Genomic DNA, 24,770 nt, shown 5'->3' with positions numbered 1-24,770 from the left:
AATGAAACTTAGATGAAGTTCCATGTAAACCAGATGCTCATATTTTTTATATATATTCATAGTGTAGTTACAGTACTTCCTTTGTAAACACCAGAGAATCATTTAAACTAAAACAAAATCATGAAGGCTAACATGTACTTCTGAATTTTGACAAATGGTGTCAGTGTTTTTCTTTTCTTCAAGTGTCACCATCTTGGCCTAACTCAACTTGAAGAGATGAATGCAGATTTAGGATATACAAGGCTTATGAATCCCACAAAAACAAATACTACTACTACTACAACTACAACTACTGCTGCTGCCATTCATTAGAAAAAACTTAAAACTCAATTTGAAAACTCTTGTCAGGTACAGTTTCAGCAGAGTTAAATGTTAACTGTATTTAGTTCAAAAGTAAAACTAATGAATCCTAAGTCATAAAATGTTGAATTGTGTGAGGTTCATTAAAGTTGAAAAGAGATGACTCCTGTAACAGGAGCCTGTAACAGCCATCTGTCTGTGGCCAGTGTAAACCACAGATGGCATACAGCATTCTGCATGGGGTCTCAGTACTGGGAGTTGGAAGCTCACTTCCTCTTTACTGTTAACCATATGTTTGCTATACAGGGACATGAACAAACTTAAAATGAAATGACTAAACACCCAGAAATCACAGCTTTTTAGTTTGTCAAACTTACAAAAGCTGGTATGTTTCAGTTTACTATTGCTCCACTATGATTGGTGGATACTGCCCCCTATGGTTTTGACAGTCACAGCACATGCCACAAAACTGCCGGAAAAAGTCCTACTTTTCAACAGTGGGCTGTTTTGTTGAAGATCTGTGCCTCCCAGGGTTGCAAAACATGCAAAGTTGCCTCTATCATACTCTGTATTTGTTTGCCAAATCTCTCGCCCTTCAGACTGCTACTGGGGTTTATGTAAAACAGAAAAAAAGTGTCGCCCCCACACTATAGCCCACACATTGGAGGAGACAAATCCACGGTGCCCTTCAACACAAAAGGCAGACAGTCTTAAACCGAGGAGGACAGTCTGGGGGAGATTAGTGGCACACAACAGATGTTACTCCTTGATTAACAATAGTGTCTGCCAGGGGTGAGACTCAGCTCCCCACCCGTTTGAGGCCCTGTGTGTTCACTTCAGCTCCTCATAAAATACATGAACTAAAAAATCCTGCTTATGAAGTAATTTGATAGGAATGACAAAATATGTTTAAACTTTTTTTTCTCCCGTCCAGCTTTTGTGAATGTTTCAAAAACAAGTTCACCTACTGTTGTGTGAAGTTTTTGCCATGATTAAATTAGATGTTTAGCTGTTAGGAAATGTTTAAGGCTTTGACTCTATCTGTGTTAAAAAATACAATGGGTAGCAAGTTGCTACACATAATAATAACAACAGAAGCCTCTCTTTAATTCTAACTTTTTTCTTCGCTGCTTGTTCTTTTGGGCTTCTGGGTTTAATAAATTAGAATGAATCAGAAAAATACACTCAAAGCTCTGCTTGTTGGACAGATTCAAGGTAATCCAGATGTTAAAGTATAGTAATAATTTACAGAGGAACATGTGAGCACTTGTTGCTAAATGTGTATAATAACATATATATAGTCAACAAACCCAGAACCCTTTAAATGAAAACATATTGCATCTGATTCACATCATGATAGCGCCATATTTTACATCTTGGAAACAAGGACATCTGTTCATAATATAGTTTTTCCCCCAAAGATCCTTATTGTACTGGAAGTGAAATTCAGTGAGGGGGAACAATCAGTATAAATATATCATAGATCCTCTCTGTCTTCCTGAATCTTGCTCTGAAGGCCACACAGATGGCAAGTTATCACGTTACACCACTGTATATTGTGAAAATACCTTGTCTCTATATGCACAGCTCAAAACTTTGATTACTTTTCATTACAGCAGGGTGGATCCGACCACTAGTTACACGAATGGGGGGGTGGACGTTTATACAAAAGTTCGTCATTTGTCGATAGTAAATAAATGAATTCACACAAGTTATCTTTTTGCTGCGACACAAATATTAAATAAGAGACATAACATTAAAGGTTAACCTTAAACTAGAAGCTAAAGAGGTGTACGTAACTTAGCGTATACCCCTCTCCCGTTGTCAAAAAGTGGCATCGTCCATGTATGTTGTCACAGGCTCATTAGCGTGCAATCTTGGACAGTAGAGCACTGGGGTAAATGTTGTAGTTTGCAGGAGCTGCTCGGAGCAGGACGTGAAGTGACCTGCTCGCTTGACTTCCTGCCTTGTCTGCTAAAAAGGAAAAAGAAGTCAACATGATCCAGCGAAACTAACTAGCAACCCGGTGGTGGTGGTGTTGTTGTTGGATTTCCGAGGCGCTCACCGCAATGCTTGTGAGTTGTAGTCTAATAATAAGTTTTTGTTGCAAGCTCACTTCAGATGTATAAACTGGTTTTTACGAAGTGGGAAGTGTGCTTCTCCCGTGTCTTTTTGGAAGTATGTGACTTGATTTTTCAGTGACTTTTTAATGTCAAACAGCTCCAATTAGTTAGCTTGTAGCAACTTTTCCCCTCATGGTTACAGCCTTGGCTTTGTCCCTCCTGTCTCGTCTGGTGGTATTACTTTCATAAAAAAAGCTGCTTAATTCCTCTTGTATTACTTAGTTTATGCTATTCAAATGGCAGACAAAGACACAATTATGATGAAATAAGGGGAGGTTGACGGAGAGAAATGTCAATTATTTGATGTGAAACCAAAACTTGTTAGAACATGTCATCTTAAAAATATATCACTTGGAGTTGCACTTTTTTTTTTTTTGAATGTCCGAATCATCCAAAGATCGTCTATAAAAGCCCCAAAAAGTAAGCTTGACCTGTTTGTCTAAACTCGAGACAGATTAGTTGGCAAAGCAAAAAATACCTTCCTGGGATCAAAAGCATTTTATGTGAATTGGCTTTGAAGCACAAACACTCTGATCTCAAAGTGGGATTTTTTTTTTCACCCATGCATGGCAGGAGAGGTCAGTGCTGTTTGTACTGAGTTTAGACTGTTTTAATTGATAACGAGGGCATGCATTTTATACCTGAAACCACATTGTTTGGTGGGCTGGCCGTGTCATTGCATCCTCTCTGTATTGAATGTTACAGTTTGTGTCGTTGCTGAGGAATGTCGTCTTTATCTTCATCTTGCTAAACTTCCCCTCAGGTATAAAGAGGAGGCTGGCTGACACACAATCCAGCAGATGCTGCACGTTTGTGCTCTGTGGGATCATAAACACAAACAGCTTGTTAAACCTGAACTGGTCAGTGTGTCCCCCTTACCATGAGTCTGTGCTGCTTAAAATCCACTAGTGGCTTAAACATGCATAAATTACGAGTTTACAAGGGGACTTTGATTGTGAAAGTATAATTCAACTGATGTGCATAGTATATTTTTATTCTTCACATCAGCTCCTTGTGGCCCTTCTTGCTGAGTTCAAAAATCCTGTTTGCTCTGAAGCCTGCGTGTAACATTCTGTGAGCTCCTGTCACACCACTTTCTTTGCCAAACTCATTTCCCTTTCATGAGGGATTTTGGAAAAAAGGAGGTTTAAGGGACTGTTTGTGCTGGTTACTTGGGTAAGCTCAGTTTTCAGAGCTGCCCCCCCCCCCTCTGAAACTGAGAGCCATCCACCTGGAGGGTTGGCAAACTCATCCAAAAAAAAAAAAAAGCTTTAGCTGAAGTACTAAAGAGGCTTCCTATCAGAGTTGGATGATTTACATGTTAGAATATTTTTAAAACTACAAGGCTTTCTGTGTTCCTGTGCATTGTAAAGTCAGTGTTATGACTTCGACTATACTCTTATCTGAGGACAAAAAAAAGTAGTTCCCTGCCTTTAACAAGTCTTTTCATGAGTGCGTATATGGTCAGTGTTGGGGGATGGATGAATTCCTGCATATGAAACTCAAGAAGCCTCTTTCCCCTCCATTTGTAATTTGGCTTTACATTTTACAAGGTTGTGTCTACTTAATGTGACTTTTTTTCTTCTTCTTCTTCTTCTTCTTCTTCTTCTTCTCCCAATCACATCAGGCGACGCTGTTTTGCTGCAAGATCGAGATATGTTTCTTTGTAATTCAAAGAGTTTAAGATTTTAGCATTCAAGTGGACTGCGTTTCTCCCCACTCGGACAGGTGTGTTTAAAAGCCTCGATTACAGCGCTCGACAAAAGCTCTTGTTCCGGACTAAATGTATACAGTGCGAGGGATTCTGTATGAGATAATTAAACAGCAGGCCTGCTTGAAAACGTAGGCCTCCTTGGCTGCCATGCATAGCCATGCTGAGCCTTTGTGTTTATGGTAAGTGGGCAGCTGCATGCTTGTGAGACCTTGGCTGTACCCCAGGCCCTCTACTGAGCCTGATAACCAACTATTGAAGCTAAGCAGCCATGCTTATTTCTGACAATTCACGAGCTGCTTTAAATGTAGAGTGTGCCTCCTGTTTGACATCGCTCTAATTTCTGTGAACATGCAGACAGCTGTGGGCTAGCCGGCGGCATACAAAGAGTTTTCCTACATTTTTCTTTTGAGTCAGGCAGCCGTGGCGAAACGTGGTGGCACCTGCCCTGTGTGGCAATTAATTAATAACCCCCCCCCCCCCCAAAAAAAAAGAAAGGAAAAAGTGAAAGTTTGTGGTGTTAAAAACGTCGGGTATTCACTGTGAAAATGATGCACCGAGCTGCAGCCAAATCAGAACTGGTTTGCTAATCTTTCCTTTAATCAACAGGCCTTCATGAGCCGTGTCTGTCTGCTATTTATGACATGCTCTGTCAACACACACCCACCTTCATTACATGACGACCTGCAGAGTCAAAGTATGGATCCTGTGCAAACTACGACACCCAAAGATTTATGCTAATAGATCATGGAGGGGGAACAAGTTTTTTCAGACGGCTAAACTTTTTTTTTAATTTATTTTTTTCTAATAATTTTACCCAGCATTCCTTCTACTAGTGGTACAGTAAAGAAGAATTGCACAAATCCCTGAAGTTGGGTCATCGAAGACTCTCAGGTGCTCAGCAGATGCTCGGATTACAAAGACGGTCACAATCCTAAGATTGTTTCAGAGAGGGGAAACGGATCTGACTGCCATTCAAACGTCAAAGAAGGATGCCTGAAAATGTAAATCATGAACCTCAAAGCTTATTACGTGTGGTTTTGTCCTGCGTTCGACTACTAGCTTCCATGCAAACCTTTTTAAATAGGCTTGTGTGATGATAACCTTTTAAAGTGCACACATTAAATCTATAGTTGCATCGCTCAGCAGCTGATACAAGTTTGAAGAATGATATCAAACAGTGTTGTTTTTCCACCAGCTGTCCAAGGCCTCCAAAATGGATTAGTATTAGCTCTAATTGTCAGTCAGACACAAAGCTGCCAAATCCTTATGTAATGTTGGCCTAACCAGTGGGATTACAGTCTGAGCAATGTATGGAAAAGATGCTCTAATTGGGAAACACAGCTTTAATGGGTGACCACATTTTAGACGCCTTTTTTTTTTTTTTTTAATAGCTTAGCTGACAGTTTATATTCTTTCTGGAGACTTCTTCGCAATCCTCTATAAATGAACTCCTGTGTCGAAACAGAGCAAGTTCTGCACATGCCTCTGAACTGTCTCTGTAAAAGCAAGACCTCCGCTTTGCTCTTGACCCAATCTACGTTGTGGTTTCCCTCCCTCATCCTATCGTGCGCTCTTTTTTTTTTAAGGCCGTGCGATAGCTCGCTATTTCCGACAGCCCGATGCAGCGACGCTTGAAAGCCTCTCGTGCGACCACAAAGGATGTGTGCGGCGTCCCATCAGCCCGTCCAAAAGACAGACGCAGGCCGCTGTCACTGCAGACTTTCTGACATAAAAAGCCATGTCTGAGGGGAAACGCCGTGCGACGTTCCTTCCCCTTCTCGGAGATTAGACTTCTCAGTTGTCACGGTGGCTGCTGCCCCAGTCCAGATAAAGAGCTATCGGGCTGCAGAAGCATAGAGGCTCCCACTGATTCCAGATAACAGAGGCATCATTATGGAGTTGATTTGGGGTTTTGACGCGAGGAGGGAGGGGGGGGGGTTTCTCTCCTTTTTCGGTGACATTCAAGATGGACTGTTTTGGCAAATGAAAGCGTCATCTGCATCTTTGAACACAGCGTTCACTTTAGAGGCGGGTGCACCATTACGCCTTTTTTTTTTTTTTTTTTTTATTTATTTATTTTTTTAAAGTCGAGCTTTAATGTGCTTTACAGCTTTGTCCAGACAAGAAGAAAAAAAAAGCAGGCTTTCCTTCTTGACGTGTTTTCTATTCACAAACTGTCAAGCATGCTTTTCAAAGGCTGTGGAGCTAAGCCTGTCTTTTCTAATTGTACGTTCAACTTATGTCATGGAGCTGAGGAATGTTTATAATTATGTCATAAACCTCGCCCATTTAAAGCACTCGTAACTGATTTACGGGATACAGAACCTTAACATGAGAAAGATGATCAAATGTGTTGGTCTCTCGATGTTGTTTACAGTCCAGAGTTTTAAGGCTGCAGTTTTCCATCCTTCTCAGGAAATAATATCCCACACTCTCCTTTTCGTTTAGCTTTGTTGACTTTAAGGATTTGATCGGTTTTTTTTTTCTTTTTTTCTCATCTGCATCCATCACTGAGACATTAAAGGGGGCACAAACAACTGCTTCCTCTACCCTAGAAAGTTCCCTCGATACCTCTGCTGTGAAACACAGATTGGTGTGGTTAAACAGTCCTTTTTTCTTTTTTTTTCATTTGCGGCCAAAGAAGTCCCTCAAAACCTCTTTTATCAAACGCCGCCGTCCACCCCCCCTCTTGTGTTTAAGTTGTTTTCCTGACGTGATAAGTGTTAGTAATGGAAATCATATGCTCCTCAATGCAAACACCTCCTCCTCCTCCTTGTGTGTATTAGCTCCCTCAGGGTCTTGTGATGCTGCTGTCCCTCTGTAATCACACACACACACACACACACACACGCACGCACGCACGCACACACACTCCACCCAACCCAACCGCCCTCAACCTCTGATGTCGTCTCTTTTGTTTCCCACGGTGTCTCATCTTCTGCACAGGGCCCTCTTTTGTCCCACGTACACTGTATCTTTTTGTGGCCCCCCCCCCCCCCCCCTTTTTTTTTTTTTTGGGTGCTGACCGTTGTTCTGTCATCCAAACAGATGGACCCCCCCCCCCACCTCCACTGACCTCGCCGGCGTCCTCTCACCATCTTGCGTCACACGCACTGTGTTTTATAATTCCCCTACCTGGTTAGTGAGAACTCTCTGTAACGTTCACCACCGAGATTTACATCTGTGGCCAATCAGCTGTTTGACTGTAACTGTGCCGCAGCACTAATGCAAGGAGGGTTGTTTTGATAACCGCAAGGTCAGCTATTCTTGGCCAAACCCCCGAGTATTCAATTACACAACTTTTGACTTTGACTCTATTCCCTTTTCTCCGTGCGCTCCAAGTGTGGAACGCTGTGAAGGGAACTTGCTCACTTGGATGACTGATAATCCTCCACATGGATAGGCTTGAACAAAACAAGGCGGCGTAGGGTTCATGTTTTGCTGATAAGGCCTCGCGGAAGTGAACTTTTACAGGAGGAGTAGGTGCAACCGAGGCGGCGGCGGCTCAAAATGAGCATTAAAGGAGTCTGTCAAAACCACCAAACCCCATCCTCCTCCTCTTTCTGAGTGTTCTGTTTAATCGTCCACGTTTGAGCAGGTTTGCAGAAGTGCCAGAGGGTCTTCAGATTCCAAACACTTTGTGCACCAAACATTGTCGACATGTGCTTTTAAGGTTTAACAGTGAAATCTACCAAAGGTGCGACTTTTCACTCCCCGACACACTTCCTTCAAGAAACCTTTAAAAACTCCCCTCTTCAACATCACAGCTGAGTCCCACCCCCCCCCCCCCCTTACATTGATAGTTTAGCGAGTGAGTATTTAGAAAAGCGGCTGTGGCTCAGTGGGTAGAGTCATCGTCTCTCAACCGAAAGGTTGAGGGTTCGATCCCCAGCTCCCTGCGAGCAACATGTCCGATGTGTCCTTGGGCAAGACACTTGACACTGAATTGCCCCCCCTGCTCTGTCGGGGTGTATGCAGTTGAACGCTTGGTGCGCTAATTGCCCCAGGGGGATAAATGGAACCAAAAAAAAAGCGCTGAATAAAACTAATGTAGTATTGTTATTGTTATCGTATCCTCACAGCTTTAGGTGGACAGGTCCCTCTTAGGTTTGTAACTAACTCCATCATGGAGTGCACTAGCTCTTTACAGTTTGGTTAAAATGGCGTGAAATGACTCAAACCACCAAGATTGTCCAGAACATTTCTAAAAACACAAAGCAGCTCGGTCTCCTTCTCATGGCTTCAAAACTCCGATCAGATGAAGCCGTGAGACGTATATGGAGCGAACGTTTGATCCTAAAAGCTCCTGCATGTGAAAGTAGTGCTTTTTGTGTTTGGGAGAAGAATCCTTTTGTAAGTGCTGTGAATCCAGCCTTCGCCCTCCATGAACCTAACGGAGAGCTTTTTTTTGTGTCTTCATCAACAGCGTCTTTCAGGGTCTAAACCCGGGAGGATCTTTTTCTCCCCCAATCCAGCTGGGTTGCGCTCCGCTTATATGGTTCGCAGAATGTCAGAAATGTACTGCATTCTAATCCCGTGCTCATCTCTGTGTGTCCACTCAGGATCGGGCTGAAGAGTGAAGAACATTCCTGCGGGAGTCTGGGCCTGCCGTCATAAGCTCGACGAAGAAAACCGACCCACTCCAACTGCGCCTGCCAAGATGGCCGCCAGCTTTTCCTGCCCTCACTGGAACCACTTGGGACAAGGATGTGTGTTGAAATGGTGATCATATTCAAGAAAACACTGGAAAAGAAGGGCGTCGACGATGTAACCTCGAAAAATACAGATTTGGGTCAGGTGAGAGGATTCTTTTTTTTTTTTTTTTTTTTTTTTTCCCCTCCTGCTTGTGTAAGCATTTTTGTGCGTTTAGTATTTTTACATGCAGCCTTGCCAATAGGCGTTAATCGTGTTGCCCTCAATCCAGAAACTTGTGCCAGTTCTCTTTTTATACTCCCCTGTTTTCATTCATCTTTTAATAGGAGCTCAAACTTTAACTCCCCCCCCCCCCCCCCCCCCCGAGTCAGATTTGTAGGAAATTCACACGTTTCCCCCGAGGAAGTGATGTCAACTGAAATATTTGGACGTTAAACATAAGTAAAAAGGGATGTTTATTCTACAGCTACCAATACTTGCATCATAATAGCTGCCGACTGTTATCAGCAGGGCGTTCGTCGTCTGTTTTTATTCTTTCAGTCCCCCATGTTCCATTTATTTGACTCTAAATGACAACAGGGTGTTTGACTCATTTTCTAATCGGCACACATGCAGTAGACGGCTTCTCTCTGCCAGCACAGAGGGAGGAAAGCCCCCTTCCTAATGTGCGCTGTGTTTGTCTTTTTGGAATAGTCATCATTTATGTAAGGCCGAGTGTCAGTCAGAGGCAATTATGGTGGAATTCTCTGTTGATGTGTCACACGAAGCGCCCTATCAGCCAAACATTACGTTAAAAGCATTCACCTCTTGGACTATTTATTCAAGGGCAGACTTTGACTTTCTAAGGGAAGGTTTTTATCCTTGTGAAATTGTTATTGTCAGAACCTACTTTTATGTGTTATGGCGTTTTTTTCTGGGAACTGGCAGCTGACCTGATCGCTTTCATTTCTGCAGTTCCAGTTCCAGGCACAGACCATGACCCAGGGGACTGCACTTTTCTCTTGTGGACTCATGGGTAAGAGTGTGCAATCTCTCATTTCACTATAAGAATAGTAGAAAAAAGTAGCAACTGTGCAGTAAAACTTGTGGGGAATCAAGTTAAACACTGCAAGATATAGAACTGTTCTTTTACAAGTTGATGCATATTTCTTGGATTTGGGCGGTGTACAATGGGCTAACACAGACGTGTTGCACAAACTATGACCTCTTTATACGTCGCCTCAATGGGCTGTATGTTTGTCCGATAACAGCTGATGAGTTCCTAGATTAAATGTATATCTACCTTTTGCTGTCTATAATACAGTAAAGAAACATATGAGGGATCAATGTCACATCTTACACTTTATTTTATTTTTTTCTCGACCATTGGCGTCGACGTTAAGTTCCATAATCATAGTAAGGTTGTACATACAAAGGTCTGCTGCAGCTTTGCCACGTGGTTTTTGGGGGGCGACAGCAGTTGTTCGCCGCTGCCTGTCTTTTTGTAACATTTCTGAGAAATTACAGGCAGCAAGCCAGCCGCTGCTGCATCTGGTCTGCAGTCACGCAGCATTATGTGGAACACGTCCGACAGGTGTGTCCGCCAAGATGAATGTGCGTTAATGACTGCGTTGTCTACGCGGCTTATCATTGGCTGGCGTCTCATCGCTCTCTCCCATGTGTGCAAAGTTTGCAGGCACGTTGTCCTTAAGTTGAAATTTGGATCGGACTGTGAAGGGACATAACCTTAGTTTACCCAGCAGGATGAGTAAGTGCCTTTCCAGTCTTTGCTTTGTCAGATTAAATGGCAGCCTGTCCTCGAGTCACTTGGCAGAACACATCAGTCGCAGTAGGTGTTGTTAACACTGCCCTTTGTTCCTCACCCTACCCGTGTACTGTAGATGGTATTTTGGGGATTTTATCTCCAGCGGAGAAGAATAGACTTTTTGCATACCAGGGGTGGGCAGTGGCTTCGATGTTTGGTATCTGACTCAGAGTTGACTGACCAGTTCAGTTGGCTGACCCATTCAGTGATTTGAAGGGAGTTTCTGTTGTGGTAATAACAGGTGCTTTTCCTGGCTCTGTAATGGAGTTTATCAGTGATGGCAAATAATGGATCCAGGCTCAACAACAACAACAACAACACGGTTAGCTTCAGCCTGCTGTTTATGATGGGTCATTGACATGCTATCAAGATCAACTTCAGCAGACATGAGGTTTGATATCGAGCCAGTTAGACATTGAGCTCTGTTTCCTTTCCCAATAAGCTGTGCTTACAGACTGTGACACTAAAGCAGCGCCTGGGGGACTGGGTTTATTTTTAGTGTCAATTACGCAAAGCAGTGAGTAGTGTCAATACAAAGTACACATGCTGGCATCAACGCACTGACCCACACTGGAGCATTGTCAGGGTTGTTATGTTTGTTGAGGTTGAACTAAACCTCTCATTACTATAGAACCTTTTTCTCTATACATTTGGGACGATTGCTTCTCAGAATTGTTCTTCAAAAAAAAAAAAAAAGTTTTAAATACCAACAATGGCGCATGTATAAACCTTACATCCTGGACGTTTATAAAAAAACAAATCCAACGACGCCCCTCAAGCTGTCATTATGAGGTCTCTACTGATGGAAACAAATGAAGGGAGGTTCTCTAAAGTGATGTCTCAGCAGGATTTACAGTCTCATGCTGGAGGTCTCGTTTTGATACGTGCAACATTCACCCATTCGGCATGCACGGTGGTTTGTCTTGGTGCTGAAACTTCACTTGAAACAGGAAGTGCAGATCAAAAAGCAGCACACCAATTAGGATTGAGTTTGCACATACAGATACAATGCTCATATTTTCCACAGCTACAAGTTATTAATATATTGAATAACTTAGCTTTTAAGATGTTGTAATACATAAAACAACAACCAATCAAATTGATCATTTAAGCTTATTTCAGACCTCAGGAGTCTTGGTGTGCAATCATTTCTTTGAATAGTTGTGTTGATTATTTTATTTTTTTTATGTCGGGTGGATCTTGTCTTTTTGTTCAAAGGCTTTTTGTTCAGATGTATGTGGTCGTTTCCTTGCAGAGACGAGCCGCTGGCACGAGGTGGGTCACAGCTGCTCCATACAGCAGAGGCCAGTTGGGACCAGCCTGGAGAGCCTGTGGGACGTCCTGCCGGAGGTGCACAAGTCTTCCGCCCACTGGGATTGGGATGTCGGCTCCACCTCGAGCACAATCACCAGCTTGTTGCAGGATCTAAACCTGACCGAGGCGGCTTCCTCGCACTCTACTGCCCCCCCCAGCAAGCGGCAGTGCAGGTCCCTGTCTTGCTCGGACGAGCTGGGCGGCTGCCGCTCCACCTGGCGGCCTCAAGGCTCTCGCGTGTGGACGACGGTGGAGAAGAGGAGGTGCCACAGCGGAGGCAGCGTCCAGCGCGGCGGCGCCGGCGCCAACTCTACTCTGGGCTTCCCGGCTATGCAGCGCAGCTCCAGCTTCAGCCTCCCGACCCGCTCCAACACCCTCGAGTTGCCCTCCTTTGCACAGCGTCCCCCTTGCTCCTCCGCCTTCTCCAGCCTGACGCCCTTCTCCTCGGAGACCCCAGAGCAGCCCCTCTACCTCTCTCACGAACAGATCTGCCTCCCCGAGCATCGCGGCCCGTCGCCAAGCAGCTCCCCGGACTCCACTCCAGAGCTGGAGCGCCGCGGCGGGCAGGGGGGGCTCGCTAGAAGTCGCTCGCAGCCTTGTGTCCTCAACGACAAGAAGATCGGCGTGAAGCGCAGACGACCTGCTGACACACAGAGGCCTTCTTTGGACCTGGCAAAGATGACACAGGTTAGTATTTCATTGATCAAATAGCACATTTAATTAGGATAACATAGTCCGATAAAACGCTCCAATCTCTGCCATTTATACAACACGTCATATAAATGGTGTACAGAAATCATTTAATTCTGCACTTGGACATGGCATTAAGATCAATCAGAAGCTATTGTAGGGTTTTTATTTATAACCTGGACCTCTTATGAGTCTGGAGCATGAGACCAGAGCCCTCAGGAAAGAGTCTGGAAACCTCCGCTCAGCTCCACCAGGCTCGTGAACATTAGCTGGTTATATTCTGCTGCTGTGGCAATTTGTTCCTTCCCATGTTGGATAAACAAACCCTTCCAAAAGAAGGTCACGCCATTGTGTCTGTTCTCCCTCAGCACACCTCAAAGTGTTTTCCCGCAGACACTGTCGTTAAACGGCGGCCGCCCATGCGTCCGACCATCCATGCGGGCCCGTTCAGGGTGAAAGTCCTTTAAAGTGGGCGCGTGTTGTTTTGGCACCTGAAATAAAGAAAACGAAGCAAAAAAATTTAGTTTTTTTTTTTTTAATGTGGAAAGTTTTGATTCATTTTAACAGTCAGTCATCAGATCGAAATAAGCTTGATTTTATTATAGAACTGATCTTATGAGAGTCGGTGCCCTGTGCTGATTATTGTCTCTAAGTCAACCATGTGAACAGTAATCTGACATCCTGGTAGGTGTTTTTTTTTCTTCTTTTTTTTTTTTCCTTTCAATCTTGTCAAACAACAAATCTGACAGGCGTAGTAACATTTCACACAAACATGGACTGGAGCTCTGCCCCCCTCGGAGGAAGTCACACAGAGTTCAGTTGTGTCTTAACAAACGGTGCCGCTGTGTCACGACAAGCAGACGCCACACACTCTCCAAACAGGAACAAGGTCAGCGTGAAGAAGAGCGCCTCAGGCGAGGCCTCTGACAATATTTTTACAGAAGAGCTGCTGATTGTTAGCTCTGGTTGTGTGTCATGCGGTCTGTGTATTGTGTTCTCTGTTCTTCTGTTTGGCTAACTCTAGCTTCAAAAAGGTTGAGAGTTGTGTTGGGTTCAGGGTTGCGTTGATGTCTAAAAACATTAACTTACATCTTTGGGAACTTGTGGAATATTCTGGGTTTTTTCCCCCTGATTTATAAAAAAAAAAAACTAATTTACTGACTCGTCCTTGAGTTGCTGTGAGTCATGAGGAAATCACAGTGACAAAGGTGTTCTCCTGCTGCTAGACTAAAAAAAAAAAACGTGCTGCTCATCATCCTCCACGGCTTTACTTTGCATCGAATGTTTCAGCCCATCAGTATTCAAAGTCACCTTTCTGTTCAAAGATCGCTCACAGTGCTTAGTGTGTCTCCAAAGTGTCCTCAAACACTCACTCGTAGCGGTGTAGTTTACTCGGGAAGAAACGCGGCCCACTACGGCTCCATGACTGTCAGGAAGTGGAGCAGCTGTGGCAGAGGTTATGGATCGTCGCACCGGGGAGATGCGTGTTGGTTAAAGAGATATTGATTTCTGTAAATTCAGCTCAGTGGGTGGATTGCTGCCACAACTGGGCCTCATGAGCTATCGATCAGCTTTTATTGACGGAGAGAGTCAAGGTCAGTGTGGATGAGGAGACTTTCTGCTCTCTTCTCAATTTTGTTCTGCGGGGACGATGGAGGCGGACGTCCGTGGACACGAGCAGCACTTAGTCATCATGACTCTTATTGTAATGTTGTTTGAAGGTTTTCTCTGTCTGGAGCTCTTCCCCTGCGTGAGCTATATTTGGTGTAGTTTAAAAAGGAAATATTATCCCCCTTTTTCACCTTTTCAAACAGTCCCCTGTGCTCTGAATGAAACATCTGTGCTGTGCTTGGTTCAAAATATAACATGGATCAAGCACTAGAGGTTTGTGACCCCGTAGAAACCAGCTCTCTCAGGACGCTCTGTTTTGGTGTGTGTCTCTTTAAATACTCTGAGACCCCCCCTGAGTTTTCCCAGTAGACATCACTCCTCTGTAGAGACATTAAAAATGGCTGCCAGTTTTGCTCTAGGCTGGAGGTGAAGTCCATGGGTGGAGATACCAGGAGAGGGGAGGGGACTTGTGATGTCACAAACTTAGGAAATTTGAAAAGGAGCATTTTCCTCTGTGTGGACTTAAACTGACCACAAACAAAGGACTGGATGGATTTATTTCAAATTTTGTCGGTTGATGGAAACTCAGGTTAGCCTAATATGTTCACTTTAAAGTCGGTGGAACCTTTTTTTTAAATGTATATAATACAGTCCAGTCTTATCAGTTTGCTCTCATAGTCTGGGCCAGAAGCTTGATGGTTGAGACTCAAGTGCTAATGCAGGAGACAGCAATGTGACACCGGCCCAGTGCTGACAAATGTACCCGCGTCCACCAGAGCCAAGAAAAACAGCAGGGCCTCATTTGATCTACTGCCGCTGCTCCGAGCAGAGACCTTTCTCACCGACGTCAGGTCACAGACCCGGATCATAACTTCAACATAACGTGACATTTCATCTCTGTCTTTAATCCGAGCTCTGACCACTTTGTTGGTCCACTAATGAAACATTGACCCGCAAAAAATGGAGACCACATGAACAAATTTAGCATTTTTAGTAATGGATGGAAACTCCTGTTTGTCCTCAACAAATATAAGTAGAGTTGATGATTGACCCTGATTACTTTAACGATAAAAAAATCAAAATAAGGAAGTTGTCTAATTCTTTTTGTGTATGACGGGAGAATCAAAGACATTCTCACCAGTCTCGTCTGTTCAGTGTTTTTTAGTGCAGTTCACATGCTTTAATATGTATTTCTTATGACCGGTTTACATTATGCAAACATCTTTTAATGTGACTCTCTGATGTGATGTTTTTTCAGGTAGACTTTAGACACTTTGCACTGTTAAAACCTGAAGTGGACATTTGTCTTCATTTTCTTAATTGGACCACTTACTTGATCAGAATGAATCAACGTCGCTTCATCTTTAACCTTTATCGATTTTAGTCACGGCTGTGAGCTGCGTCTCGAACAAGCCCGCTCCGCCCGGTTAGGTGTTACGTAAGCACACAAGTGACGGGAGCTTTCACAGAGGCCTTATTCTCCTGCGTCTCTCTGCAACGGTGAGGCAGGAGGCAGCTGTCCTGCCTCCTCCACATTAGCTGGATAAGCCTGTCATAAAGACCCCCCCCCCAAAACTCCAGTGCACACAGCTGTCACAGGACTCGCCTGCAGCAGTGCTGGCACATGTGGGTATGCCTGAGGAACTTTTCCCAGATGTATGTGTTCATTGTGCGGTGCCAGTGAGAGGCCAGCAGAGTCAAAAGGCTTACGTGAGTGATGTCTGCCTGCGGGTTATTTGGCCACTCTCTGCCTGGGATCAGACCGCTTAGTCTCACTCGTCCAACTACCAGTTGCTGCAGTATGTGAGACGAGCTAAATTTATACTACAAAAATGTATTCTTTTTTTTTTTAGATTCTTTATTTTGCCCGGTGTCCAGCTCTGACCTCACTGACACATGGTTTGAGTACAGTAGAAGGGTTGTTTTTTTTATAAAGGCTGAATGCCTCTAGTTTTTCGTGCCCTAGTTAGGACATAGGTCACAGTCCAAAATACAGGAAATGTGTTTTGATTGTTGTTACCAAATATGCCATCACCATGGAGACGAGCTTCGGTCTCCTATACCACCAATGATTAAAAAAAAAAAAAAGTTTAATGTTTGTTTGTTTTTTTTTTCTTGAGAAATATGCTGCTGAAAAAAAATCATGTTCCCTATTCTTTCTATTTCCTTTTACAGAAACTTCAGAATTTCCACAGTCTCAGCTGCCCTGGAATCACAGGAGAGGACGTCTGCGAGTCCAACCAGATCGCATCTACTCTCAGGAGCCTCACCGACTACTCAAACGAATTGGATGTTCAAACTCAGACCAAAGAGGGCCAGATCAGCGGAGACGCGACGACAGACCCCACCATAGAGGAGGCGGGCTGGAGCTCCACAGACTACGGCGACCTCACGCCCGGGACGACCAACGGGAAGGATAGTGAGCCTCTGTGGGCGGGGCTTTGTAGCATGAGGAAGGATGTGTACCAGCTGGGAGGCGAGCTGGACATTGAGCAAATTGAGAGGAACTGAGCTGGACCGTCTTCCTCTTGAGTTAATGTAGCGGACTTAAAGTTGATCACCACGTGAACAGTACTGATAGTCTTAAGGACAAAGCAAGTGGAAAGCTAATGCCATAAGCAATCCAGCACTTGTTTTTTTTTTTTTTCTCTCTCAAGGACGGACTGGGCCGAGTCTTGGATGTCATAAAGTCCATTCTGGGGAACTTTGTGTAGTTAGGAACTCCTTCCCAGCTCTGTGGGAATCTGAACTATGTCTCAGGAGATCAAGAAAAGTAAGAAGGATGGATTCAGACAAAGATGACATCACTGATATATATAAATATATATATATTAAAAAAAATACGTTTTTTAAATTTGGCTCAGACACTGGGGTCTTTAACATTTCTGTGTAACCCTGATGACCTTCATTGTGCTACATTTGAAGAGAATTCACAGCAGGTTTGTTTAAGTTCTCTGCACTAAAACACGACTCGTCACTCTGACCTCCTTCAGTCAGACGTTGGTACATGATGGACAGAAATGGAGACTCCTTCCTTTAGCAAAGCCCTCTTACACTCTTAACTGAGCAACAAGCTGCACGCACACACAGCCTGTAAAGTGTATCGAGTTATCATTTCATACATTAACATCAGGCTTCTCTCAGAGATCTATGCTCCTGTTTTGTTCGAGAGAAGCTCTGTGATGCTAACAGCGTTAATATTCTTTTCTTTTTACTATTTGTAACTACAAAGTTATGTAAAACATGAGCATATTTCTATATGAATAAAACACAGTTTTCAATGTGTCATTTGAAATCACGTCATTTCAGCGTCTTTCCTTGAAGATAAATCTGTGATTCTTACCACTCACCCCCTCCCCTCTATGCTCCCTTAAAAGCCACGCCCCTCAATTACATGCTCTAGCGCCATTGGTCCAGCCGTGGATTTCAGCTCATGCTTTGACGTATACATGCACGGGGTAGAAAGGCTTGATTGGTTCATACAACTTTTACAGAATGCCGACATTGGTCGAAGTTTTTACGCGTTTACAACTGCTACAGATGATGATTTTTTATTTTTTTAAATTTTTTTCAGAGTGCGTGAGTTATTAATTACTGTCAGGACCTAAAGACAATTTCAACCAAAATCTTAAAAAGTGTATCTGGAGAAAATTACCAACCGTGCCTTTAAGCTTGGGAAAGATTATGCTAAAATACATTTCCCCGAACTATATTTAAGTTCCCTGTTAAGGGGCCAACCTTCAATTTAGTAAATTCCTTGTTTATTCCCATAATTTCCCATTAATTCCCTTTACATTCCATGGAAAGTTTCCAACTTGGAAATTTCCAGAATTTAGCCACACTCGTTGGTAATAACTTGCAGGAAAGGAGACGAAGGTCAGATTTGAACCTGGGCCGCCCGGCTGTAGGACTACAGCCTCTGTACATGAACGTGTGCGCCTCCAGTGCCCTCAATGTCTGTAATATTTATGTTAACATCAAATATAATGCAAGTACTCCGCAGTGATGAAATCTGCTCACATTTGAATACACGACCTTACTGTGCAACTTTTATTGGGGTGAATTAACTGAATGAAATAAATTACTGCTATTAGTAGAGCCCATGTATTAACAGGTCATTGTTTGAGACATCTTTAATGCAACAATACAGACTGACCCAATTAAGAAGCAGGAAGACAATCACAGGCGTAGTCGTGGCTGTCCTGATGAGCCTGTGTTTGTGTGCTGAAGCGGGGACAGGGAGTGAGGAGGACACCGGGCAGGGGTGGGAAGTCCGGTCCCTGCTTCTTTTCTTTTTTTTTTTTTGTTTCTTTATTGAAGGACGGGTGGAGTGGTTGGAGCAGAGCGGTGCTTCACCCCATAGACCTTCCTCCCTCCCTCCCACCCTGCACTGAGAAACAAAAGGGGCTTTTTCTCTGAGGAGCACAGTGACGTGGGAGGCGGCTGTGAATGTGGGCCATGTGTCAGGGCTTCTGCTGCTCTGTTTGTCTGCTCCCCCTCCCCAACTCTGGTGCCTGTGCAAAAACCTTCAGAACTATTCTGTCATTCACTTGTTGATTCACTGATTCTGCATGATGGCAAAAAAAAGAAAAGGCCGGCCTGTTTGTTCAAACGGCGAACAGTGCAGGTCATTCTTGGAAAGGGTTTGGGTGCCACTTTGGGAAGAGGAGTCAAAGTGAAAATTTTAAAGATCATTTGAATTATCTTTTCTTTTTTTTTCGTTACTTTTTGTCGCAAAAACAATAAAAGTTCTGGACTATGTGACAAATATGACAAGTGCTAAACATTCCCTGATAAAGTCCTGAAATAATTAACACACCAACAGGACAATACAGATATCAACAGTACAAAAATCCACTCAGAAACAAACACGAGTAGCACTAAAAATCTCCCAATTGTGGGCCCAATAAATGAACTAAAAAGAGATAACACTAACAGGGATGGTTGGGATTTTTATTGAGTCCTTGTTGGTGTCATTATTAGAGAAATGTTCCAGTACTTGCATGTACTAAGTCATCTGATGTCTGTGCTTTGTCAAAAAGACATCAATAACCTGCAGTGTAAAATATGTGTCGTGTTAAACTTGCATATCAGAGAAGTAAATTCGGTGCGTAACCACATGTTCTGAAAACACGAAGGGGTAACCGGCGGAGGCAGACAGCAGGCAGTTTCACATCATTTGCAAGCACAGCGTGCTAATACTAAAAATGAAATGGTGATGATGAGCGGTGATGACATTTGACGAGCCGGAGCACAAGCCACCATCGCGCCGAACAACCATCCCTACATGCTGAAGAAAAGGTCACGAAAGATAAACCCCATGCAAACAAGAAACGCACTGAAAATGAAATCAAATGAACAACGACATTACTTCTAGAAAATATTGTTTGGGGTGTTTGTATTTGTTCGTTTATATGAACATGCATTTGAAAAATAATGGGTGTAAATCCTAAAATATGAAGTAAGACAGGATTAAGGAATGGTAATAACTAACCAGTGATTCTGGGAGGTAATGGAGGATTCAAGAATGACAGAAGGGAGAGAGGAAGAAAAGGAAATATAGTAAGAAGTTGGGGGGGGGGGGGGGGTGATGATAAAAGAATGTGTCAGGGATTGAAGCAGTCTGTGTCCTCAGAAGGGCTGATACGTGGCTGTTGGCGAGATTGAGCCTTTTGACCATAAATCAAACACAGCTATACTATCTCACAAATATAATCAACAGTATAACTGTGGGATTAAGCGCCGCTCACAAAGCCATTCAATTTTCATGTAAATGTTCTGAGTTTTATTGTGTTGCATGCAAATCTTTGTGCCTGCATTGTAAAGTCATATTTACTCCATCACAGATCTCCCTGTGGCTACATTCAGACTGATTCTTTAGCTCTTTTCGGTTAATGAGTCGAAGAGGAACTGTGTCAAGTCAACAGAGCCCTTGTAAACGTGCTGTGTGGCAGACTGACACACGGAGGGCCCCACGCCTTTAATCAGCCGAGTGACAGAAGTGAAAGGAGGCTGTGTTCTCCCAGCAGATACGAGTACGACAGGAGGGGCGTGCCGTGCCAAAGTTCTGCACCACACTCGTCCACAACCCCCACCAGCGCTCATACAACAGGGTGGTGGTCGCTCTTCAACTGATGTTAGAGGTTATGAACAGTCTGATAGGCTCTAATGATGAGTCGTGTCACAGCGCTGAAAAGAATCAGATGTTTCCTCAGAGATCATTTTGGGCTTTTCAGCTTCTATCACTGCCTTTTAAACAAAAAGTTCAACTGATAATTCTCAAACTACAGTTCCTTTTATTCATCGTCCATTGCTTCCAAATCATTCCCAGTTTGGTTTTAAGGCAAGGTTGGCCAACTACCACTAAACACAAGAAGAACTTCACATTTAAAGTGACAGGACGTGAATGTGTTCGAGGATAAAGTTAGCCAAACTCAGCCTCTTATTGTGTTGCTAAGGTTTAGCTCAAACGTCAACAGCAACTTAAAAAAAGAACGTGGTTTGGAAAGGATTGGTGCCACAACAGTCAGTCCCCTTTAAAGAGCAATAATCCCCATTATTTAAAAAACACTGTTTTCAGGATTAGACCGTTATATTGTCATTTAATAGGAAATCTCTTGAAGTTTTTTTTTCAGTTTTTTCCTCCTTACAAAAACAGAATTTCTTTTTTCAACTTTTCTAATAAACAAAAGCGACCATGAAACTCTGCTTAAACAAGTTCTTGGGTTCGGTGCCTGCCTCCCCCTGCTTGGCAGCTCAAATGTGGTTGGGGTGAAAAACAAGTCAGCAGTCGTAGCTTGCCACAAAACATTTCCAGTTTTGCGAGTGTTGTCTAAAGGTCTACTATTAGAAAAAAAGAAAACAAAGAGAAACTAAATGCTGGGTTATTTTTTTCTTTGCAGTAGCCCTTAATCTGTGCACTTTGGGATTTGATGTAAATTGACATCTTGAATCCCACCTTCACACTTCAATGAGATCGTGCAGGACTTAAACACAAATAGTAACTCGAGGTACGACTGGCTTTTTAACCAGTGTTCTGTATTAGCGAGAACAGTCTGAGACGTGTGAAGGACCTACATGCCTTTTCAAGTCGAATAGTTTGAACCAAGAAATGTCCCTTCAGCGACAGATTTATGGGATATACAGTGTGAACGCTTTGGCTTTTACAGAAGGTAACTGGAAACCTTCAGAGGAGAGTGCCCCTACACAGACAGAGAGCTTTTAAATTGAGGTCAGCTGTAAGCCTTCAGAACCTTTAGCAGAGCAGGACAGTTAGTTTACCCTGCACGCTGACATACGAGCACCCTTTCTCCTGGATTATACACACGCACACGCTCATGGACTGACATCATGGGGTCATGCTTTGTGTCTGGGGAGCGAGACCCTCTGAGGCTTTAGTGGGCAGTTGAGCAGGAGGTCGTGTCCCCTGAGGGGGGGCTGTGACGGCTGTGACCATGTCAGCCGAGTACAGACTGCTCTGTGTGTGAGCCGAGACGCTTCTCAGAGCGCTTGTGAAGACTCTTGAGGGGAGGAGTGGGGTGGAGTTGAGGTCAGAAGTTCTGGGGGATGGGGGGGGTGACATGGGGAAGGGGGGGTTAAAGGGTGGAAATGCAAGGCTCTGCTCCAAACCAAACGACTTCTGAAGTTTCACAGCCCTCCCACGCCACCGAGCGCCGTTGGCACTGCTGCCCACAAGGGAAGGAGAGTGATGAAATGTGGGGAAACCGTGTGGCTTGGTGGGTAAGAAAAGAGGGCCTCCACATGGACCGGGTAGGGAGGGGACAAATAACCGACTGCTGTCAAAACAAGTGCATGTTTCCACAGATAACACAGCGTTTCGGGCTGTGCGGCGTTGTCTGATCAGCTGACTCGCTGCTTCCTGTCAAACAGGAAGAGTAAAATGAGCAAAGATGAAACTTCTAGGTAGCACACAGCTGGCAGTCGTTAAGGTGGGTAAATTCAGGTGCGATATGAAAGCAGCAGTACCTAAGAGGAACACTTAACCAAACACATGACATACATATGCACCAATGTTGGCTCTGAAGCACAGTGCAGCAGTGTGTGTGCAGAAAGTAGAACGATATCCAGAGGCCTGGATTCTAAAAATAGATGACTTTATTTTCATTTCATAACCATTCCAACAGTTTCTACAGCTTCACTCAATCACTTCTGTGGCACACACACACACACACACACACACACACACACACACACACACACACACACACACAGAGCAAAACATTTCACAAATAATCTGTACAAATTAAGCCAATAGGAGAATGTCTGCTTTAGAGGCTGAAGAGTTGTGTGCAGCATGTGTTCGTCTCCTTACGCATGACACATTCAACGGAGCCTGTGCATCCCCGCGGTGTCAACATAAGACGAAAATAAGATCAGCCTAATAAGCTGAGGTTGCTTCAGGAGAGACAGTCTCTCAGTCGGAATCATGTTGCAGTTCGACAGCAGAAGCTGATGTTGCAAATAGACAGTTACAATGACACCAATCAAGTAGTTCAAAGTAAGGACATTTGAAAGATACATATGTTACATATATATTCTGTAAATAATGTTTTAGTCTAAGATAACACACATGCCCCATGTAGAAAGGCTTTAATCCCCGAAGTGGGAAGTCCGGGTTCAAATCCGACCTCTAGCTTCTTTCCTGCATGATATTCCCCTAATTTCTGTCCTCAGTGTATGTCCTCTGTCCTCTCTCTACAATTAAGACATAAAAAGGCCCAGAAAAAAAGAAGAAAGAAGTCAGATAGATAGCATAAATGCCAAGCACTAGACTAAACTGAAACAGGGATTTTTTTAAATTTTATTTTATTTTATTTTTACAATTCCTCCTCTGAGGAGCACAAATATACCTTAAGGCAAGTAAGTATTCAACCAAGAAAATCCTGTGGTGCCTTCACCCAAGTTTGTGCTTTTGTCGTACAGCAGAAGAACTTTACTTTTACAAACTGTAAATATGTTTCCCATTTTTATTTTGGTACTAAAAGGAGACATATTGTGAACAATTTACTTTTACATTGTTTCAGAACATTTATTTAGGTAACCTGAATTTCTATCGACCCACAAAATTTGAAATAGATCCATCCAGTCCTTTGCTTGTGGTCTGCATAAGTTTTACCACACAGAGTAAATTGCTCAGTTACAAAATTTCTCTCTTGACATCACAAGTTGGATTCTGGTAAGAAAATCCCCTCCCCTCCCCTCCCCTGATATCTCCAACCATGTACTTCACCTCCAGCCTTGAGCAAAACGTTTATGCAGGTCTGCCATTTTTATTCTCGCTACAGAAGAGCGATGTCGACCAGAATAAGTCAGGAGGGGGGCTTATTGTATTTAAAGAGACACGCACACCAAAACAGAGCGTCCTGAGAGAGCTGGTTTCTACAGGGTCACAAACCTCCTCTAGTGCTTGATTCATGTTATATTTTGACCAAAGCACAGATGTTTCATTGAGACCACAGGAGACTGTTTTAAAAGGGCTTTAATGTGTCCTCTTTCAGCAGTCCTTTCATGATTTTAACTTTGTAACATGACAAAAATGTATATATTTATAATGATGAAAAAGGTTTCTTTAAAAGAGTAATGGCGTTTACAGACTGCCAGTTTAAGGCTGGATATTAACGCCCCCGTTACACCTCGACTGCAATGTGTAATGCAAGATGGCAGAATGGAGGGGTCAAGCTGTTCCACCCCTGATCTGCCATATGATGCAGTAACAAAGACGTAAGAAGGTTCCAATGTGTGTGTGTGTGTGTGTGTGTGTGTGTGTGTGTGTGTGTGTGTGTGTGTGTGTGTGTGTGTGTGTGTGTGTGTGTGTGTGTGTGTGTATGGAGGCTCCCAATGTGTTTTTACACGTGCAGCTCACGCTTCAGCAACACCGACACACAATGTGAAGTCACACACAGGGACACCAGTGTTACACTATTGCAGAGTCAGTGTGTAAGTGGAGGAACTGAAACATGACAAAGACCCTTAACATTTTTGACAAGCCTTTGCAGTTGCTTCTAGTTTCAAAATAAAGTAACTTCCCTTCGCAAGATGTCAGTGTTTTATTAATTGAATATTTCAACGTCTCTCTCTTTTTATTTTAATCTTGATCATGCTCGACTAGAAAAATGAAACGGCGAAAGCTAAGCGCCTTATCTCTTCAGACATACTGTAAATGTGTCAACTTTAGCGCAAGTCAATCAATAATGGGACTTTTAAAAAAAAAACAAAGGTGCTATAACCACCAACTTGAAAACAACCACATTAACAGCTTCAGTCAAGCCAAGGATTTGAGAGTATATTAAGTCTGTCAATACTGTCCCGTGTCAGTGAGGTCATACATGCCCAGACATGTCTCTCCTGAAATGAGGTCAGCTCTATTATTTGAAAGGTAATCTTGCTTAACAGTCTGCGGTCACAGAGAAGGAATCAATGTGCTGTTCGCAGGGAGGGATATCTCTGTTTATGGATCATCACGGCACGTAGAGGTTAAACTGCTGCTAATTTGTAACTTGTGTGAAACGGGTGGATGACCTCAGTGCAATCCTAAAGGTGT

At 43.4% G+C, this 24,770-nt stretch overlaps 2 protein-coding genes across 2 annotated transcripts in view; one reads left to right on the top strand and one right to left on the bottom strand.

Moving 5' to 3' along the window:
- The window catches only part of zranb1a (zinc finger, RAN-binding domain containing 1a), a 61,909-nt gene that overhangs the window by 19,633 nt on the left and 17,506 nt on the right, over positions 1-24,770 (bottom strand). The gene's annotated exons all lie outside the window — the stretch shown is intronic.
- fam53b (family with sequence similarity 53 member B) lies at positions 2,154-17,504 on the top strand. Its single transcript, XM_079334335.1, has 5 exons — positions 2,154-2,375; positions 8,700-8,934; positions 9,745-9,805; positions 11,850-12,595; positions 16,385-17,504. Exons 2-5 carry the CDS (start codon positions 8,845-8,847, stop codon positions 16,718-16,720), a joined length of 1,233 nt encoding a protein of 410 aa, XP_079190461.1. The 5' UTR covers positions 2,154-2,375; positions 8,700-8,844; the 3' UTR covers positions 16,721-17,504.

The sequence above is a fragment of the Symphodus melops genome (assembly GCF_947650265.1).
Source record: "Symphodus melops genome assembly, chromosome: 21".
In the NCBI taxonomy this organism is placed as follows: domain Eukaryota; kingdom Metazoa; phylum Chordata; class Actinopteri; order Labriformes; family Labridae; genus Symphodus; species Symphodus melops.
This window is presented reverse-complemented; position numbering and strand designations above follow the sequence as displayed.